We start from the raw sequence: 18,619 nt of genomic DNA on the forward strand, positions 1-18,619 counted from the left end.
TGAGAAGGGCAGAAAATTAATCCTTAGTACCTCTTTATTTGAAGGTTTTTCTTTAGAAATGTGTGCAAGAAAACTCAATTTGAGCAGTTATTGTAAGGCTCTCCAACATAACAATGAATGGAAGAAATTAAAACATCAGTATCTTTTAAGGTCCTTCATCAAGAAAACAACGAATACAAGATTTCCGTTGTTGTAAAGGACAACAAAACCAAGGTACTGCCACACCCGCTGTTTGAAGGTGCTGGATTGCTGTGCTATGGCTTGAACATGCTGTTTTAACAGAAAAAGATGTACAACTGTAAATTAGGAAGTTTTTCCTTGCCACTGTCACCTTGGGCTTGCTCATTTGGGGTTTAGGCACCAATCGCTGTAAAGCTGTTTTTACACAGTCTTTGACTGTAAAAAGTGCTATACAAATAAACTTGAACTTGAACTTGACCTTATTCACATCAATGTGTGACTACTCCAGTATGAGAAAAGACAGGTTTCTCCTTAGAGAGGTTTAGAGATTGGATCCACTTTCTTTGTTCATGTGGATTCTTATATGCCAATATAATTTACAGAATTTATGGTCTGAGTAATGACACAATGTTTTGTTTTTATTTAAAATCGTTGCTCAGTCAACGATACACGCTCTTCAGGACAATATGCGTGCTTCATGGTTCATATATTTTCCAGCAGTGAGAAATTAAAAGAAAAAGTGTTCCGGCTTCAAATTATGATTAAAGTGGCTTCAGATTATGATTAACGTTATTCTGAATGGTCAAAAGCACAGTGTACCATGTTCTCCTGTATTAGGACTATGTATTCCCTGCAAGTTGGCATCACATTCAAGAAAAACAATAAAAATTTACAGAAGCTGAGGTGAGAAAAAATTCCACGGTTCACTACATACATATTGAGGAATGAACCAAGGGCTAAAGAACTGCGGTTTTTGGTTTAGGTACAAAATCATTACACCCCTACCTTGTAATAATGTATTCGACCTGTTGGATGTTTAATTCCAGTCTGAGTCTGAGGTCTTGCTGGAGCTTTGCCTAATCCACACTTTGGGAAGCCCTGTAGCAAGAGTTCAGCACTCAGCTTAACGCAGACATCTGAGCAGTGTGGGAAACTGCTCCTCTCATTACCTGCTGAGAGATCTCTCATTAAAACTCTTCAGCCATCCAACAGGGGAAGACCATTCACAACATGCTTGTTGGGAAATGAAATATTTCCATATCTCTGATTTCCACATCCCTTTAATAATCCTGACAGGCATGTGATGCCTCCCTCGGCGTGTCTTTATTCACATGAGGTGTCGTCTTGCTTTTATTTCTTTCTTTATTTCTTCATTTTTGTTATAGGATGCTGAGATGTGGAGTGAAGCCATGAGAATCTGCAAAGAGTATGTGCCTAACAAACTTGGCGCCCTTCAAGAGGAATACGAAAAAGAGGCAGCAAAGAAAGGCAACCGGTAAATAATCCTCTTTCTTTCTTTCTTACTTTCTTTCTTTCTTTCTTTCTTGCCGTTTTGTCTTTCTGTTTTTCTCTTTCATACTATCACTGTTTCTCAGGCCCTTCCTGCTATGTGCTGTCTGGTTGTCATGTGTAAGGACATGTGTGATATGGGTCTGAATTCATGGCTTTCTTTTAAAGAAACTGAAGGGCTGTGGAAAGGGAGCCTGGGTTTGCTCTGGCCTGTCTCTGATCTAGGCACACTGGCTGTCTCTGCCCCTTTATTAAAATATGGCAGCTTTTTATCTTAAATTAAATCCGTAATGAACAGCTCATTAACAAGCAGACACGCTGCAAATCTGTCTCCACTGATAATTTTCTTATTTTTAATGACTTGTGGGAAAACATCAAAGACTCTCTCACTCTTATTCTCAGAAAAAAGGGGAAAAAACATTTTGCATAGTCAAGTTCAGGTCCCAGTCAAGTGTAATTTAGCCCTCTTGTACCATCTGCTTGGCCTCAATAGAGAGAGCGGACTGAAGTGCCTGAGCTAAAGTTCTCTTTTCTTTTCAAATGACTCAACCGAAGACTGTATTAAACTCTCTGATCCCAAGGTTAGACTTTTGCCTTTGCAGTCAAACAGAGAGAGAGAGAGAGAGAAAGACAAAGAGCTAAAACAGAGTTAGAGAGAGAGTGAGTGAGAGAAAGAGCTAACACAGAGTTGGAGCTTTAATAAGAACAGTAAAGTATGTGTCCTGAATATACCATTCATTAGGGTTGGGTATTGTTTGGGTTTTTGTCCCATACCGGTGCTAAAATGACACTTTTAACATGGTGCAGATGCCTAAACGGTGCCTGAACCGATACTTAAATTAAAAAAAATAAAAGAAAGAAAAGCATAAAACAAAGGTCAACAACATTAAGGAACGGCTTTTATTTTGTTTCTAAGGCAAATTTGAACTTCAAATTGAACAGTACATTAACTTAATGTAACATCTTAAATGCAAAAATATAAAAATATAAATTAATACAAAACACTTAACAAATTTACATAACAAATTCACATAATAAATAAAACTTAACCCAACTACAATCATTTAACACTAAATAACAGTTACTGTAATAATAATGGCAAAATAAATTTTGTGTTGGAATTTTTCGTATTCTACGAACTCCTGCTTCAAACTACAGCAATTCCTTTGCAGGTCGTAACATTACAAGATCGTAACATTAAGTTCGTAACATTACAAGAAAAAAGCCATCATTTTACGAGACAAAGCCATAATATTACGAGAATAAAGTTGTAATTTTAGGCTGTGTGACATTTTAGGGGGGAATTATCAGAAGAGCAGCCTGTTGCCTGCACTAAAATGAGGAGTGTGGAGTATCTTGTGAAGTTATGCTTTAGTATAGGTTTCACAAATAATGAAATACTTAATCTTTTGGCACATCAGCACCACATTGTCATAAGTATCAGTGTGGCATGGCACCTGAGACAAACAGCAGTTGCTAGAAGCTGGCTCAGGCTGCCATTGACTGTCCTCTCACCGGTTTTGTTGGTTGCTGGTAATATATTTTCCTGAAAATTGTTTTTTTTTCCCTCAAAATGTTATGATTTTATTCTCGTAATGTTATCATTTTTTCTCATGAAACGACAACTTCATACTCTTAATATTACAAGTTTTTTTCTCAAAATATTATGACTGTATTCTCATTAAATTATTACTCTACTCTCTTAATATTATGACTTTTTTCTCTCAAGTACAGCTTTATTCTCGTAATATTACAACATTATTCTCGAAACCTCAGAATTGTTTTTTTTTGCTCAGTGTGACCCTAATACTCCATAGCAGGAATCCATTCAAGTGAAATACAGCTGCTGATTGTAAAGGAACCGGTGCCATATCGGCGCTTGGTTTCGGTACCCAACCGTATCATTCATAGGCTTCAGATCAACTTTAAAGGTTAGGCACTACTGGGTTTCTTCCACTCCAGAGGAAATGCCCAGCTCTGGACCAATTCAGAGAAGGTTCCAGAATATTTTTCTGAAATTCTGTCATTCTAGTTACATGACTATAAACGGACTCAAAACAACTGACAACCAGTCCCGATGAACTCTTGAGTCCAGATTCTAAGACTGTCGGTTATTCAGAGAATGCTGTGAGACTTTGATGTATGCCTACACTTATTCATTTAATATTTGTTCTTATCCAGAGCAGCTTACACTATACACCAAATAACATAAATGCAGCTCTCTGCAAGCACAAATGTTTAGAAAGAGGACATTTGTTAGCTATATGTTAATTTTATTGTGCAAGACAGTACTGTGATAACACTACCAGCACATCTAACAGTCAGCAGTAAATGTGCTCACACTGCAGTAAGTGTACCCACCCTGCAGTAAACTTACTCAGACTACAGTAAACAATCATGTACTGCAGTAAACGTATTCACACTACAGTAAACGTATTCACACTACAGTAAACATACCTGTACTGCAGTAAATGTACTGGTGCTGCAGCAAATGCACGCACACTGCGGTAAATGTACCCGCAATGGAGCAAACATGCTTGCACTGCAGTAAATGTGCTTGCACTGCAATAAACATACTCGCGCTACAGTAAACATACCCGCACCGCAGTAACCATACTCACACTGCAGTAAATGAGCTCTCACTGCAGTGAAAGTGCTCACACTGCAGTAAACATAATTACACTACAGAAAACGAGCTCACACTGCAATAAACACACTCGCACTGCAGTAAATATGCTCACACTACAGTAAACATGCTGGCACTGCAGTAAATGTGCTCACACTACAGTAAACATACTCGCACTGCAGTAAATGTGCTCACACTACAGTAAACATGCTGGCACTGCAGCAAAGGAGCTCGCACTGCAGTAAACATGCTTGCACAGACTTGTCATGACATCGATCCTCTCGTGTTTACCATAAATCTTAGAGATGTCATTTGATTTGATGAAATGTCTGGGAAATGGTCTGTTTTGTAGTGGGGCAGAGGCTCTGCTGGAGCAGGCGAAGGAGTGGGAGCAGTCAGGAGAACACAGCCGAGCAGTGGAGTGCTACTTAAAGGTTAAGGAGGCTGCTAACACTGCTCAGCTCGAGAAATGTTGGATGAAGGTAAAACCTGAGGAAGTAACACTATTATGAAATACATCACACCTACATTAACTTTTCATAAGTGTATCCATGCCTTTGCTCTTAGAGCTTTTCTTTACCAGCAGGGCAAATTTTTAGGTAATCTGAAGAACAATGTATGGGAGCCTTACCGTTTACAGCATACCCCCTTTTCTGTATGGGTGGACATAACACACCCCATATAGGTGCTAGTTTACTGTAACAGTTTACTGCTTAAGACTCATTTATCCAGCAGTCACATATATTCCCCTTGACAATAAAAAGCTGTTTTGTAATGAGGTTATCATGAAGTGCTGCTGGATTTGCCTTGCTAACTGTTCTCTGTTTTACGAGTTTTCAGTGTACCACTGCATCGTTAAACACAAGGGCCAATGAAAATTTGAGATTTGTTTATGTAAATGCTTATGTAGGCATAATGTGTTCTCTGTGAATGATTCATAAGAAACATTAGCAAAGGCTGTTCATCACAAATTCATTTTCACACACTCTATTTGTGATGTGCTCTCAAATTCATTTTCACACATCCTCCATCTGTAATGTGCTTTCAAATTCATTCTCACACACCTTCTATCTGTAATGTGCTTTCTTATGTCATTTAATGTCTTGTGAGTTCTCTCTGTCAGACTGTAATTTCCATAACCACATCATTAATCTGGTTCAGAACTCAGGTTCAGAAATGTAATTTATATCTTTATATGTTTTAGAACCTGAAGGCCACAACCTCATTTGAGAAAACTATGGTCTTGCTCAGAGGTTTGCAGTAACTCTCTGTGCTTCTGATGAGATTAAAGATGTGTTTAATCCTGACTTTTAATCTCAGTTCTTTTGACCTTCTGTGTGGTGTATCCTAGGCTGCAGAACTGGCCATTAAGTTTCTCTCTCAGGAGCGTGCAGTGGAGGTCGTCCGGACCATTGGCCCACGCTTGATCCAGCTCCAAAAATACAACGCCGTATGTAACGTATCAACCTCTGCCCACACACATACACACACACACACACACACACACACACACACACACACACACACACACACCCTCCCTCACACCCTGTCCTCCTGCTGCCTAAGTGGGTACACACCCTGAGTGGGTACACACCCTGCATTAGCACAGACTGTGTGCATTCTGCTGTGTCTGTTAAACAGGGGGCAGGAAACCTCCTGCTATGCTTCATTTTGATAGTGATTGCTCAAATACTAAAGGGAATTTGTGTCTTGGTGGATGAACATATTCCAATGATAGATACATAAACAAATTTTTGGTGAATTGTGTATAATGGCTTGTAGCACTTTGAAAGGCCAGCATATCAAGAATGTGTCATAAATGCGTGTGTGTGTGTGTGTGTGTGTGTGAAAGAGACTGTCTGTGATTGGCTGACATGTATGTGTGTGTGTGTGTGTGTGTGTGTGTGCGTGTCTGTGATTGGTTGACAATATATGTTTGTGTGTGTGTGTCTGTGATTGGTTGACAATATATGTTTGTGTGTGTGTGTGAGTGTCTGTGATTGGTTGATGTGTATGTTTGTGTATGTGTGTGTGTGTGTGTGTGTGCGTGTGTGTGTGTGCATGCGTGCTGCTGAAAGGGGAATTGTGCCAGAACAAAAGCAGTGAAGGCTCTGTATGTTCTTGCGTGGCCTTGGAGCTGCAGTCGTATTGAGACACATAATGGCTTTTTCAGGCTGCCGAGCTCTACCTCAACCTCGACCTCATTAAAGAGGCAGTGGATGCTTTCATGGAAGGAGAGGAATGGAACAAAGCCAAGAGAGTAGCCAAGGAGTTGGAACCAAGGTGAGCCCCTACTACTCCTCCCGTCACCCCTGGCAACGCCTCAGCCGACACGGAGGTTGGAGGCAGGAGAAATCGAAGGTTCTTTGTCAGAGAGCTGACTGACTGAGACCTATACAAAACATGACCTGATACAACACAAACGTGGTTTAAAAATATGAATTTGAAGCAGACACCTAGATATACGTTATACACCGAATATCTAACAATGTGTCTCAGTCCTGTCCTATGTAAAATGAGTGGTCTGACTGGCCTATGGAAAGGACTGTCTGTAACAGCAGGGTAGTATACCATGTTCAGCTCTTTTGTCACTGCTGACAATTTGTTTTCTTGTCTGCTCTGAATGGCCTCTGTAACAATGTGAGACAAGTGCTCGTTTAAACTCATCTAGCTCAAGCTAACTCAGATTTGTCTGGGTCCCACACTTGTCTGGGTTTAGTTGTTGGGAAGTTGTTGTTGATTTAGCTGTTCACATTTCATGAGCTTCCTCAGTGGTTATAGATGCTTGTGAATTTTGTCATACGTTGAGCCTTTTCTCAATTTCTTTTTCTTTTTTGTTTTTTTGTAGGTTGGAAGACTATGTTGACCAGCACTACAAAGAACACTTGAAAAACCAGGGCAAAGTTGACTCGGTAAACCCTGTGATTTTATTCTTTAGTCAACAAGCTTTGTGTGCTGTTTCAAAAACAAAACAAAAACCCTAAAAAATATGAATAACAAACACACTCAGCAGCCAAGTCAGGTCATGAAACAACAGCATATCTCTTCACATTTACAGCACCTCTCCCTCTCTCTTTTTTTTGTTGCCACGGCTCGTTTTTCTCTCCCTCAGTATTGTTGTAGGAGGTAAACTTCAGATGTTGGCCCGGATTGCATAGTATTGTTCATCATATTTATCTGGGGGGTACTGATCAATACAATGCACAGTGGGGTTTTAATGTCTTACTTAGATACCAGAAACCATTAGGAAGTGTGAACCAAAAGCTGTAGGTTTTGTTCCGGTGGTCTTTGTTCTCTGATAGTTTCTGCAAGATAGTTTCTTTTTCTTTGTTTGTCTGTTGTTTCTGCAAGTCAGTACTCCCCAGTCAGGGATGTTAGAGAGCAGTTTGCTGTCCATGCTTTTGCTCCTTGTAAAGAACTAGCTTAAATGTGACAACTTGGAGTTAACATGGCTTCTCCTACAAATCCACTCTGTGTCCGTAAAGCTCTATAGGCCGAGAGCGTTCTGTTGTGACTGCTTATATGTACTCATTAGAAAAAAAACACTGGTGTACTCAATACAGCTACCTCAGTAAACTTGCCCTGCTCATCACAATACAGCTTCCTCAGTAAACTTGCCCTGCTCATCACAATACAGCTACCTCAGTAAACTTGCCCTGCTCATCACAATACAGCTTCCTCAGTAAACTTGCCCTGCTCATCACAATACAGCTTCCTCAGTAAACTTGCCCTGCTCATCACAATACAGCTTCCTCAGTAAACTTGCCCTGCTCATCACAATACAGCTTCCTCAGTAAACTTGCCCTGCTCATCACAATACAGCTTCCTCAGTAAACCTGCCCTGCTAATCACAATACAGCTTCCTCAGTAAACCTGCCCTGCTCATCACAATACAGCTACCTCAGTAAACTTGCCCTGCTAATCACAATACAGCTACCTCAGTAAACTTGCCCTGCTCATCACAATATAGTACAGCTACCTCAGTAAACTTGCCCTGCTAATCACAATACAGCTTCCTCAGTAAACTTGCCCTGCTCATCACAATACGCCACAGCTACCTCAGTAAACTTGCCCTGCTCATCACAATATAGTACAGCTACCTCAGTAAACTTGCCCTGCTCATCACAATACAGCTTCCTCAGTAAACTTACCCTGCTCATCACAATATAGTACAGCTACCTCAGTAAACTTGCCCTGCTCATCACAATACAGCTTCCTCAGTAAACTTGCCCTGCTCATCACAATATAGTACAGCTACCTCAGTAAACTTGCCCTGCTAATCACAATACAGCTTCCTCAGTAAACTTGCCCTGCTCATCACAATACAGCTTCCTCAGTAAACTTACCCTGCTCATCACAATATAGTACAGCTACCTCAGTAAACTTGCCCTGCTCATCACAATACAGCTACCTCAGTAAACTTGCCCTGCTCATCACAATATAGTACAGCTACCTCAGTAAACTTGCCCTGCTAATCACAATACAGCTTCCTCAGTAAACTTGTCCTGCTAATCACAATACAGCTTCCTCAGTAAACTTGCCCTGCTCATCACAATACAGCTTCCTCAGTAAACTTACCCTGCTCATCACAATATAGTACAGCTACCTCAGTAAACTTGCCCTGCTAATCACAATACAGCTACCTCAGTAAACTTGCCCTGCTCATCACAATATAGTACAGCTTCCTCAGTAAACACAGCTACCTCAGTAAACTTGCCCTGCTCATCACAATATAGTACAGCTACCTCAGTAAACTTGCCCTGCTAATCACAATAGTACAGCTACCTCAGTAAACTTGCCCTGCTAATCACAATACAGCTACCTCAGTAAACTTGCCCTGCTCATCACAATATAGTACAGCTACCTCAGTAAACTTGCCCTGCTAATCACAATACAGCTTCCTCAGTAAACTTGCCCTGCTAATCACAAAGACTGGGACTAGTAGCTGATAAGCTCGTGATTAACGTGGATCTGAAGAGACGCAGTTCTGAAGAGTTTTTTGGAACTTCCCTGGACAAGGATCCAGAAGATGTACCATTTACCAGCACATACATAGACAGGGAACAGATTTTCAGTGTTTTTGTCATAGAAAATGTCATCTGTGTATTACTTGTAATTTTTCTTTATTTCACTTCAGTAGTATGTGAAGTCAAAAATCAGTCCCGTTTGTCTTGTCTGTCCAAAGCTGGTAGGAGTGGATGTGATAGCAGCCCTGGACATCTATGCAGAGAGAGGCCAGTGGGAGAAGTGCATTGAGACAGCCTCCAAACAGGTACAGTCCATGTCTAATGTCTTTCTCTTCTCCTCTCCATCTGAGACCTGCGCCCAGCTGCCAGGGCTGTGGCCTGCCATTCTTCTTCATCCAGAGTTTGAGCCCTGTCTCTTCTCATCCAGAACTATAAGATTCTACACAAGTACGTGGCTCTGTATGCCACACACCTGATCAAAGAGGGTGAACCTGAGAAAGCCCTCAACCTTTACACTCAGCATGGGCTGCCAGCCAACCCCCAGGTACCCGCTCCTCCTTCACTCAGCCCACAGTCTATCACAGAAATATATGCCAAACAAACCAAATGTGTTTACAGACATTTATGCTATGTAAGTGGACTAAAGTTAATGTGATACAGTGTCAAACTGGAGTATGGTATTGTCTACCAGGCTTTAAAATCAGCATATCCAGCTGTGTGTTTTTGCTTCTCTAAGAGGATCAGCTGCTGATATAGCAAATATTATTGACCCATAAAAATTATATTGGCTTGAACTGTTTCTGTCTGTTTTGTGACAGAACTTCAACATCTACAAGCGGATGTTTCTGGACCTGCTGAGTGTGACAGACAGGGACGGGGAGGAGGCATACCGCATGTGGGCAGACCTCAGGGATGCCCTGCTCCTCCTGGTGAGTCCAAGGAGGTGCTCTGACAGATCCTCAGAGCAGGGAGGTTGCACCCTTACTTAGTGGGTAGTTACATGACTTTTATGGCTTTTCGTGTGTGTGTGTGTGTGTGTGTGTGTGTGTGTGTGTGTGTGTGTGTTTGAACGTGTGCAGTGTGAGAATCTGGGCAAGTCTGCTGAGGCCAGTTCTCCAGTCCATGAGGAGTTTGAGCAGATGCTCCTGGTGTCTCACTACTATGCCACGCGCTCAGCTGCCAAGGCTGTGGACCAACTGGTGAGTGTGCATATGTATTTGCGTGTGTGTGTACATACGCACTCTGTTTTAAGGTCTTAAGGTCACAGAGCTGCCTTTGGGCACAAGGCCTTCAGGAGCGGTAGCATGGCAGGGTAGGTATTTGTGACCATATGGTGTGAATAGGAGATATTCTTCATTACACTGAAAACAATTCACAATGGCCTGAAACTCACCCACAGGTAAAGAGGAACAGTATACGTTAGATTAGAATAATCTCAGTTATCTGAGATTAAGGGAAAATGTTGTATGTTTTGGAACTGTCTTACAGCCTTTGCATTGATAAACGCAAGGGCCTATCTACTTTAATTTTTTTTGTGTGTCTCTGAAGATGAGAAGGTTGGGTTCTAACAACAGCAGAGTTTCTCTGTTGTGTGCTCATGTCTTGTCTGTGTTTGCAGAGTACTGTAGCAGCCAAGCTGTCAATCTCTCTGCTGAGGCACACGGAGCTTATTCCAGCTGACAAGGCCTTTTACGAGGCAGGCCTAGCTGCCAAGGTCAGTCAGCTCTTACACATGGGTCAGAGAGCAGAGCGGGTACACAGGCTTCTGGGAAATCTGCTGATAGCCTGCCGGCATTCTTCTGTAGGAGGGAAGGGCTGTGTATTTATCCAAACAGTGTTTGACAGTGTCGCCTCATGTTATTGAAGGAGACATGATGTAAAAAAATGAATAGAGGGGTGATTCTATCCTACTCCCTTCTTGAATAAAAAGGTTGAGGAGTTGAATATTACTTTTTGTTCTGAAATGTCATCGGAGTGTTGTGATATCATTTCCACAGGCTGTTGGCTGGGACAACATGGCCTTTATTTTCCTCAACCGGTTCCTGGATTTGGCTGATGTAAGTGCAGACCAGGCTGTATGCAGTGGCGTGTGGTGTGGAGAGCATTGTACAGACACGAGTGAGGTTCAGGGCAGACTCTGTAATATTGTCTCTGTTGTCTTTGTTTTAAGGGGATTGATGAAGGAACATTAGATGTCCTGGATCATACAGACTTTCAGGACACAGATATTCCTTATGAAGTACCACTGCCCTCAAAACAGCACATCACGGTAAGTCTAAACACACATGCACCTCGCTGTATGTCTGAACACGCTTCACTGTACGTCTGAAACAAACCCCTCTGTATTTCTAAGCACACCTCACTGAACATGCATCCCTCTGTATGTCTGAACACACCTCGCTGAGCATGCACCCCTCTGTACGTCTGAACACACCGTCTAAAATATTGGGGGTATAGAAAAGGCTTTGGGAGTAAAAAGACAGATCTTACTGTAAACATAACTAAAAGACCAATATGTTTTAACAAGTCTGTCTGCCAGATTGACTCATCACTATTCACTTTGAGAGCAATAAATTCATATATACATACTTATGCAGGCCACACTTAAAGGGGAATTGCTGGGAGATAATTGACCCTTGGGCGGCACGGTGGCACAGTGGGTAGCGCTGTCGCCTCACAGCAAGAAGGTCTCGGGTTGCCCGTAGATGCATATTGCCCCTAGGTATGACTGTGTGTTTGTCTGTGTATCTGCCCTGGGATGGACTGGCGACCTGTCCAGGGTGTTTCCCCGCCTTTCGCCCTATGAGTGCTGGGATAGGCTCCAGCACCCCCCCGCGACCCTAATTAAGATAAAAAGGCTTAGATAATTACTGTGGCATACTAACGTACGCCACCATTAGTACTACGTCCAAGTGCATAGTGTGCATAGAGTAGGAAAAACAAAGTATGCGAGCACTGGACACTTTTCAATCCCATAAGGCCACATGGAAAAAAGGGGCGTTTCTGACGCGGTCATTTGTGACTGAGAAGATGGAGGACAACTGTAAGGGACAACCACTGTACAGATCTTAAGAAGCTGTGTTAAAATTACTAAAAATATTTGTCTATGTGTAAATAAATAGTTGTCAGGAGTCTTTTAAACGTTCTGTAAACGTTATTTAAATGTAAGAAGTCTTAGTATAAACAAAAGAGAGGAAAATTTCCGTATGTAACATGTTGGTGCAGTAAGGATTTTTTAAATGTACCGCTTTGTCTGTTTACAGGTAGTCATCAGTAAACCGCGATTATAAAGCTCACGCGCAAAAATGTGGCGCAATTTGGTTAACTGAGTAGTGCCTCCAAATTCTAGCGTACTTTCTGTCTACAATCTTTTAGTGCGTACTCCTGCAGTACGTACTTCAATGCAACTTTAGTGTGCAGTATGTAGTATGCGGCTTAGGACGCAGCTAATGAGTGAGTGAGTAATTGACCCTTCGCTAAGCCCCTCCCTGGATCAGCCACTGTCCAATCCTACGTTAGCAACCGTAACTAGGCGCGGGAGGCCTGTCAAGCTTTGAGAACAAGGGAAAATGCTGAAACGGTGGAACCTGCAAGTCCCTCAAAGTTTGGGGGGGGGGGGTTAGTATTTTTCGCTTTTTCAAAATCAGAAATGCCAGAGAAGAGATGTCAACAGTGACGATATATAGTAATTAAACTCTCTATATGGTGACTGACGGGTGCAACGGCTAGCATCACACTTCACGCTCGCAAAGAATTCTGTGTAGTCTTTTACTTGAGAGATACACTAAACAAAGCCATACTGCCGTGTCAAATGTATTTGCTAAATGACTCAATGTTATTAAAACGTGCTGATAGCATGCTTTGTTTATGCACATGTTTGTAATGAAGAGGTAGTTGTACATAACGTCACTGTATTTGGTGAACGCGTGTGTAGCGCATGACATCAAACCATTTGGACAACGAATAATGTAACGTTATAACTCTGTGTAATCTCAACAAATTGCCAAATACGTCTGTACAGGCTTGACAAAGATAATTCACGATGTTTCAGGTTGACAGTGCCTCTTCGTTCACTCGTATCACGAATGCCTTCTAACAGCTGAATAGCTAATTTGGCTCACTTGACGTTAGCTACTCAGGTAATAGTGACTTCAGGGCTTGTAGGTTTTAGCGATGTATACAGTCTTACTTAAAAAAGATGGCTCTGACAGATACTGTTAGTAAACATCATTGGCTCGCTGGGTTAGTTTCATATATCTTGTTTCATTTTGCATTTGTGCATGTGCTTCGATCAGTAGCTCGTCCGAGGGCAAACCAGCTTTTTCCCTCGGTTTTAATGTCCTCTTTATTCACACTACTCCGCCGACAAATTAGATTGTGAATGTAGGTCTCAAATGCATATTGTAGTCCTTTCTATCTACTTCTCTCTCAAATCTCAGAACTATGAATCCACAAATTTGCTATTATTCTTTGGAATATCTCTCACTGTTGAAAACACCATAAATTGACATGCCAGGTGCGAAAGCTTTACAGGCGTAGCGACAGTAACCAAGGAGGGGGGGACTTAGCGAAGGGTCAATTCTATTTCATGCACTTTGTACACTATGCCAGCTATGTATAAAAAGTGTGTTTGAGTAGTGCACGACTTTCTCTGATGAAAGACATGTTTATTGTGAATCTGGGTCAGTGAATTGGTCAGTCCTGATGGGTGTCACTTGGTCTGGTAACCAGTCCAGTCTGTGAGGGAGACACCAGGGTGTCAGTGTAGTAGGATGGAAGTTTTACTAAAAGCTTCTGAAATTCTGACCAGCCTCTTTCTGGAACTTTGTAATGTATTGAGGACTTTTCTCTGCAAACTTTTACATCAGTCATGAGCGTCCACTCTGATGTCATTGGATTATACTGTCATAGAACCAGTGAGCTAATCATTTGGAAGCCAGAAATACTGTCAGACATACTAACTCACAAAAGCAAAGCAAACTTCTGAGTGTGACTTAATGAAAGAGAACAGACACAAAGCTCAGAGTGCCCTCTAGTGCTGGGAGGCTATTGCTGTGGAAAACAACAAGCCTTCATCCTCACAGTCACACTGTGCCCTGTGAGGCACATGCCTCTGTCCGCCCACAGCTCCATACTGCATATTCTGTGTCTGTCCACAGTTCCACAGTGCATATTCAGTGTCTGTCCACAGCTCCACAGTGCATATTCAGTGTCTGTCCACAGCTCCACAGTGCATATTCTGTGTCTGTCCACAGCTCCACAGTGCATATTCTGTGTCTGTCCACAGCTCCACAGTGCATATTCAGTGTCTGTCCACAGCTCCACAGTGCATATTCAGTGTCTGTCCACAGCTCCATACTGCATATTCTGTGTGTCTGTCCACAGCTCCACAGTGCATATTCAGTGTCTGTCCACAGCTCCACAGTGCATATTCAGTGTCTGTCCACAGCTCCATGGTGCATATTCTATGTGTCTGTCCATATCTCCATAGTGCATATTCTATGTGTCTGTATGGAGGAGCGTCTGCTCCTGCCCTGCTCTACCCTGGGAGAGATGTGACTGAGATGTTGTTTTTATTGTAATATCTCTCTTGTCTCAGGTGGAGCAGAGGGAGGAGATTCGAGACTGGGTGTTGACTGTGTCTATGGACCAGCGGGTAGGACAGGTCCTGCCTAAAGACGAGCGGGACACATACGAGGCCTCCCTGCTGGCGGCCCACACAGGCATCCGCTCTCTGCCCTGTGTTATAACGGGTTAGACACAGGGCCTCGGGCTGCCTCACACAAAGAGCAGAGAGTCTCTGAATCAATCCCACCAACCCTCTCTGCACACACACACGCACACATATGAACTACACACACACACACACACACACACACAGCCCAATGAAGTCCACTTGGTTTACCATATTATGTACAAATTTAGATCAATTTGGCTTCACTTCCGAATATATCGAATGATTATGTCGCGGTGAACTGACCTGACAGAACCAAATCTTAAGCCACTTGTTGTATTTCTCTTCATCAGTTGATGACAGTAATTATATTGCTCATTCCCCTGTGTGTGTGTGTGTGTGCGTGTGTGTGTGCGTGCGTGTGTGTGTGTGTGTGTGTGTGTATGTGTGTGTAAAAACAGGTTACCCTGTCCTCCGCAACAAAATTGATTTCAAAAGAGCCGGAATGGTGGCGAATATAGAGGACTGGAATAAATTTCTAATGGCTACAAAGGTAGGAGTTTGTTTGTTTCTTCCTGCAAGCATGCCTGTGCTGGTTCCTTAGCCCTGCCATCCTGTCGAGTAATATTTCAATGCTGGAAAAACAAAGAAAGATGTTTGATTTATAATTAATCTTGCCTTTTGATCACATTGTTGCACACAGAGTTGTGGGTAGAGTGTACTTGACTCTTGGTCTGTGTTTCAGCACGTTTCATCATCATCATACGTATGTTTTTATGTAGGTGAGGAGAGGCACAGTTAGAGATGTAGGTTGGAGTAGCGTATATCAGCGCGCCTGTTTCTCACACTGCCTCTCTGGCCTGTGTAATATTTTTGATCATCTACTGGTTGTGTGGTTAAGTGTTGGTATTCTGTGTGTGTGTGTGTGTGTGTGTGTGTGTGTGTGTGTGTGTGTGCGTGTGTTTTTGTAGACCACTCACAGCCCCGAGTGTCAAGATGTGCTGAAATTCATCTCGCAGTGGTGTGGAGGTCTCCCATCAGCAGGCTACTCCTTCCAGTGAGACTAGGGAAAGCCCTCTCTCCCTCCCTCTAACCATAACTCACCCAGCATTCCTCCTTTAGCTGTAGAGTCAAACATCTGACTGTGTGTGTAGTGGCAGTCTGTCAGTATGTAGTGCTGCTATGGGATGGGCTTTCACACTCAAACTGGTCACGTCAGTATGTGTGTTTGGTTTCCTGTTAGTTACTGCAGCACTGGTCATGTCTGTACTTGAATATTAATTCAATGCATCAGCAGGTTTTTTTTCTGACCAGACTATATGTAGACCTTTTGTCGTTTTCTCTCATTTAGCCAAGGCCCTGTTGGCCAATTGTAACACACAGGCTGATGCATGAGTCACATTTTATTTTAAGATTGCTGCACACAAAATGTTTGCAACCTCTGAAATCTTTGTAGCCCTTAACACATGACAAAAAAACACCATATTGTCAAACATCTTATCATTTTATTGGTCTGATATTATGTGCTTTTGTATGTGCACCTATGAATTTATTAGTTATTTATGTCTATTCATCTTAATGTCTTCAATAAACAAAATAATACATTATTCGTCAGTGTGTGCTGTGATTTCATACCAATACTTTGACGCCTTCTGGCTAGAAGACGACTCTTCAGTGTTTCTTGTCAAACTGCGCCCCCTTGTGGGTAATGCTCAGACATCGACGTGCCCTTTGGCTCTTGGGTGTTGCTTGGTCCTTCATATAATCCATACCCTCATTGAAGATCACCTTCACGAGGTCTGTCATGTAATACACTTTAAAAACATTTCATGAAACCCAAATTTGAGTGAATAATTCTTATTAAATTAACTCAAAAATATTACTGTGTTGCCTTTACTGCAAATGGGTCTTGATAGGTCATTAAATAAATGAATAAATAAATAATAGTAAATAGGGACAGCTGTGGGTTACGGTGAATAGTTTTAATTATCACTGTCAAGTACGTACGGATAGCCTTTCTGTCATGTTCGCCATACGAACATACATGTGACCTATTGCGCTTGACCTGACAGGCCCCTGCCTGTCACGCGATGTCAGTCGTTCTGAGGGGTTGTTCCGCGCCCCGTCCCACCATGGTGATGGTGCTGACCTATTTATGTATATCCCTTCATCTCAGCTAATGGAGGAACTGCTTGCAGACACGACATCTCTACACACAAATGCGTAAACGTCGAATTAGTGGCACCTGTTTTGCCAGTTTCTCGTTTATTAAAGCAGTTTCATTTTGCGGTTGAAATTTCTGTCTGCAGTGCATGCACAGAACAACTCAAGTAGCTTATGCGATTTGAAGAAAACACCACAAAGTGGATCACTGAATTGTTCGCAGGCCGCCGTGTTTCAGTAGGAAAATCATTCGAATGTAACTGTCTCTCCACATAGTATACCAAGCCGTCTGCAAGCTATTTTTACCGTTTCATTTGATTGTTCGGAAATAGAATATAGCTTGCTGGCAGTTAATTTCTTGCAAGATGCACATGGCTGCGAGCAGAGTTTGAATTTTAGCAATTATTGTAAGACTTATCAACGCACAGACTCCCAAACAATAATTGTACAGTGACCTTATTCCAAGTATAACGCCGTATAATAATCTGTTTTTTATAAGATGAAATATATAAGGTTCTGTGGATATGACGAAATGGACCTCTTATCTGACGTCCTTAAATCCCCTCGTGTCTCGCTCCACTTCCCTAAGGCTACGTTGTGACGGGCACACGGCGATAATTAGTGGAATATTGCCCTTATAATTTAATATAATGTTTTAATTACTTCTCATGTAGGCCTATATAATGAACCTTTGAGGTATTTTTTGGATTTGAAGATTTTGCCTACAATGTAAACCCTTCTATGTTTTGAACTGAAACAGATAAAAGTAACCGGACGTTTTTCACGGTTTAACAAGTATTGCTGTCATAAGCGAGGGTCAGACTTCCATAAACCTGTATGTACTTTTTGGACAAATACATCCAGAAGACTACCATTTAAAAAGAGAACATTCTCTTCCATTCTCTTTCATTTATGCCAACACCGTCATGTTTTACTGGGTAACAGTGCAGCTAATTGTTAAAACTGATTTTAACTGTTTCACCTTACGAGTTTTATTAATCCTAAATTATTTTAATTTCATTTATTTGCTTTAATTTAATTCAATTTATGAGCATTTAACTATCAGTCGGTCAGAGTCCATCAGTATGAATTTATGTATTAGAATTTATGTCTGTTAGTCTCAATCTACCTAAAATAATTTCATGACACAATCCTGTTTGTGAACTAATTAGTTCGTAAATATTTCGCCTGAGTGACCAACACTTGACCTTGAAAATTAAAAACTAAACGGAAGAGTAAGTCGGTGAGTTTTTAAAGAATAGGATTGCGTAAGTCCTAATTTCCAAAAGGTTTCAAAGTAAATGTGCATTTGATACATCTGGCAGTTATAAAACGCGCCACCAGAGAATATGACCGAAATGTTTTATTCCTGCCATGTTTTATTGTTTGGTATAGCAAACGGCAGAGCTGGGCTGTTTCCTTGATGACAGTTCCTTCGCAGTTTGCCGTCGAGATGTGTCACTTCGTCCTTGGAAACAAATTACTAAATCAATCTGTGCAAATCATGTAAACATCTTTAAAATGCTTCAAATGGAGGCATTGCCTCTGGAGTACCATGTTATAACGCTGCAATGGACTACTGGGCCTACCATTAAATTAGAAACAGGAAATAACAAAAAAAAATCACACACTGTCTTTGTCATTAGTAATCCGACCTGTAAATGAATCTGCCCTGCGAAAATAACACTGATGTCTTACACCAGCGGCTTTAAAATACAT

At 41.7% G+C, this 18,619-nt stretch overlaps 1 protein-coding gene across 1 annotated transcript in view; it reads left to right on the plus strand.

Annotated features, from left to right (window-relative positions):
* The window catches only part of ift172 (intraflagellar transport 172), a 37,138-nt gene extending 21,293 nt beyond the window's left edge, over nucleotides 1-15,845 (plus strand). Inside the window, exons 34-48 of the mRNA XM_030771289.1 lie at nucleotides 1,347-1,456; nucleotides 4,449-4,578; nucleotides 5,448-5,546; nucleotides 6,270-6,379; nucleotides 6,945-7,008; nucleotides 9,282-9,368; nucleotides 9,491-9,607; nucleotides 9,882-9,992; nucleotides 10,143-10,262; nucleotides 10,682-10,777; nucleotides 11,061-11,120; nucleotides 11,234-11,332; nucleotides 14,663-14,816; nucleotides 15,199-15,290; nucleotides 15,709-15,845. Of these exons, the coding sequence (XP_030627149.1) occupies nucleotides 1,347-1,456; nucleotides 4,449-4,578; nucleotides 5,448-5,546; nucleotides 6,270-6,379; nucleotides 6,945-7,008; nucleotides 9,282-9,368; nucleotides 9,491-9,607; nucleotides 9,882-9,992; nucleotides 10,143-10,262; nucleotides 10,682-10,777; nucleotides 11,061-11,120; nucleotides 11,234-11,332; nucleotides 14,663-14,816; nucleotides 15,199-15,290; nucleotides 15,709-15,798 (1,539 nt within the window). The 3' untranslated portion in view covers nucleotides 15,799-15,845. The remainder of the gene's footprint in view (nucleotides 1-1,346; nucleotides 1,457-4,448; nucleotides 4,579-5,447; nucleotides 5,547-6,269; nucleotides 6,380-6,944; nucleotides 7,009-9,281; nucleotides 9,369-9,490; nucleotides 9,608-9,881; nucleotides 9,993-10,142; nucleotides 10,263-10,681; nucleotides 10,778-11,060; nucleotides 11,121-11,233; nucleotides 11,333-14,662; nucleotides 14,817-15,198; nucleotides 15,291-15,708) is intronic.
* Nucleotides 15,846-18,619: the final 2,774 nt, after the last annotated feature.

This window comes from Chanos chanos, chromosome 4, assembly GCF_902362185.1.
Source record: "Chanos chanos chromosome 4, fChaCha1.1, whole genome shotgun sequence".
Lineage (NCBI taxonomy): Eukaryota > Metazoa > Chordata > Actinopteri > Gonorynchiformes > Chanidae > Chanos > Chanos chanos.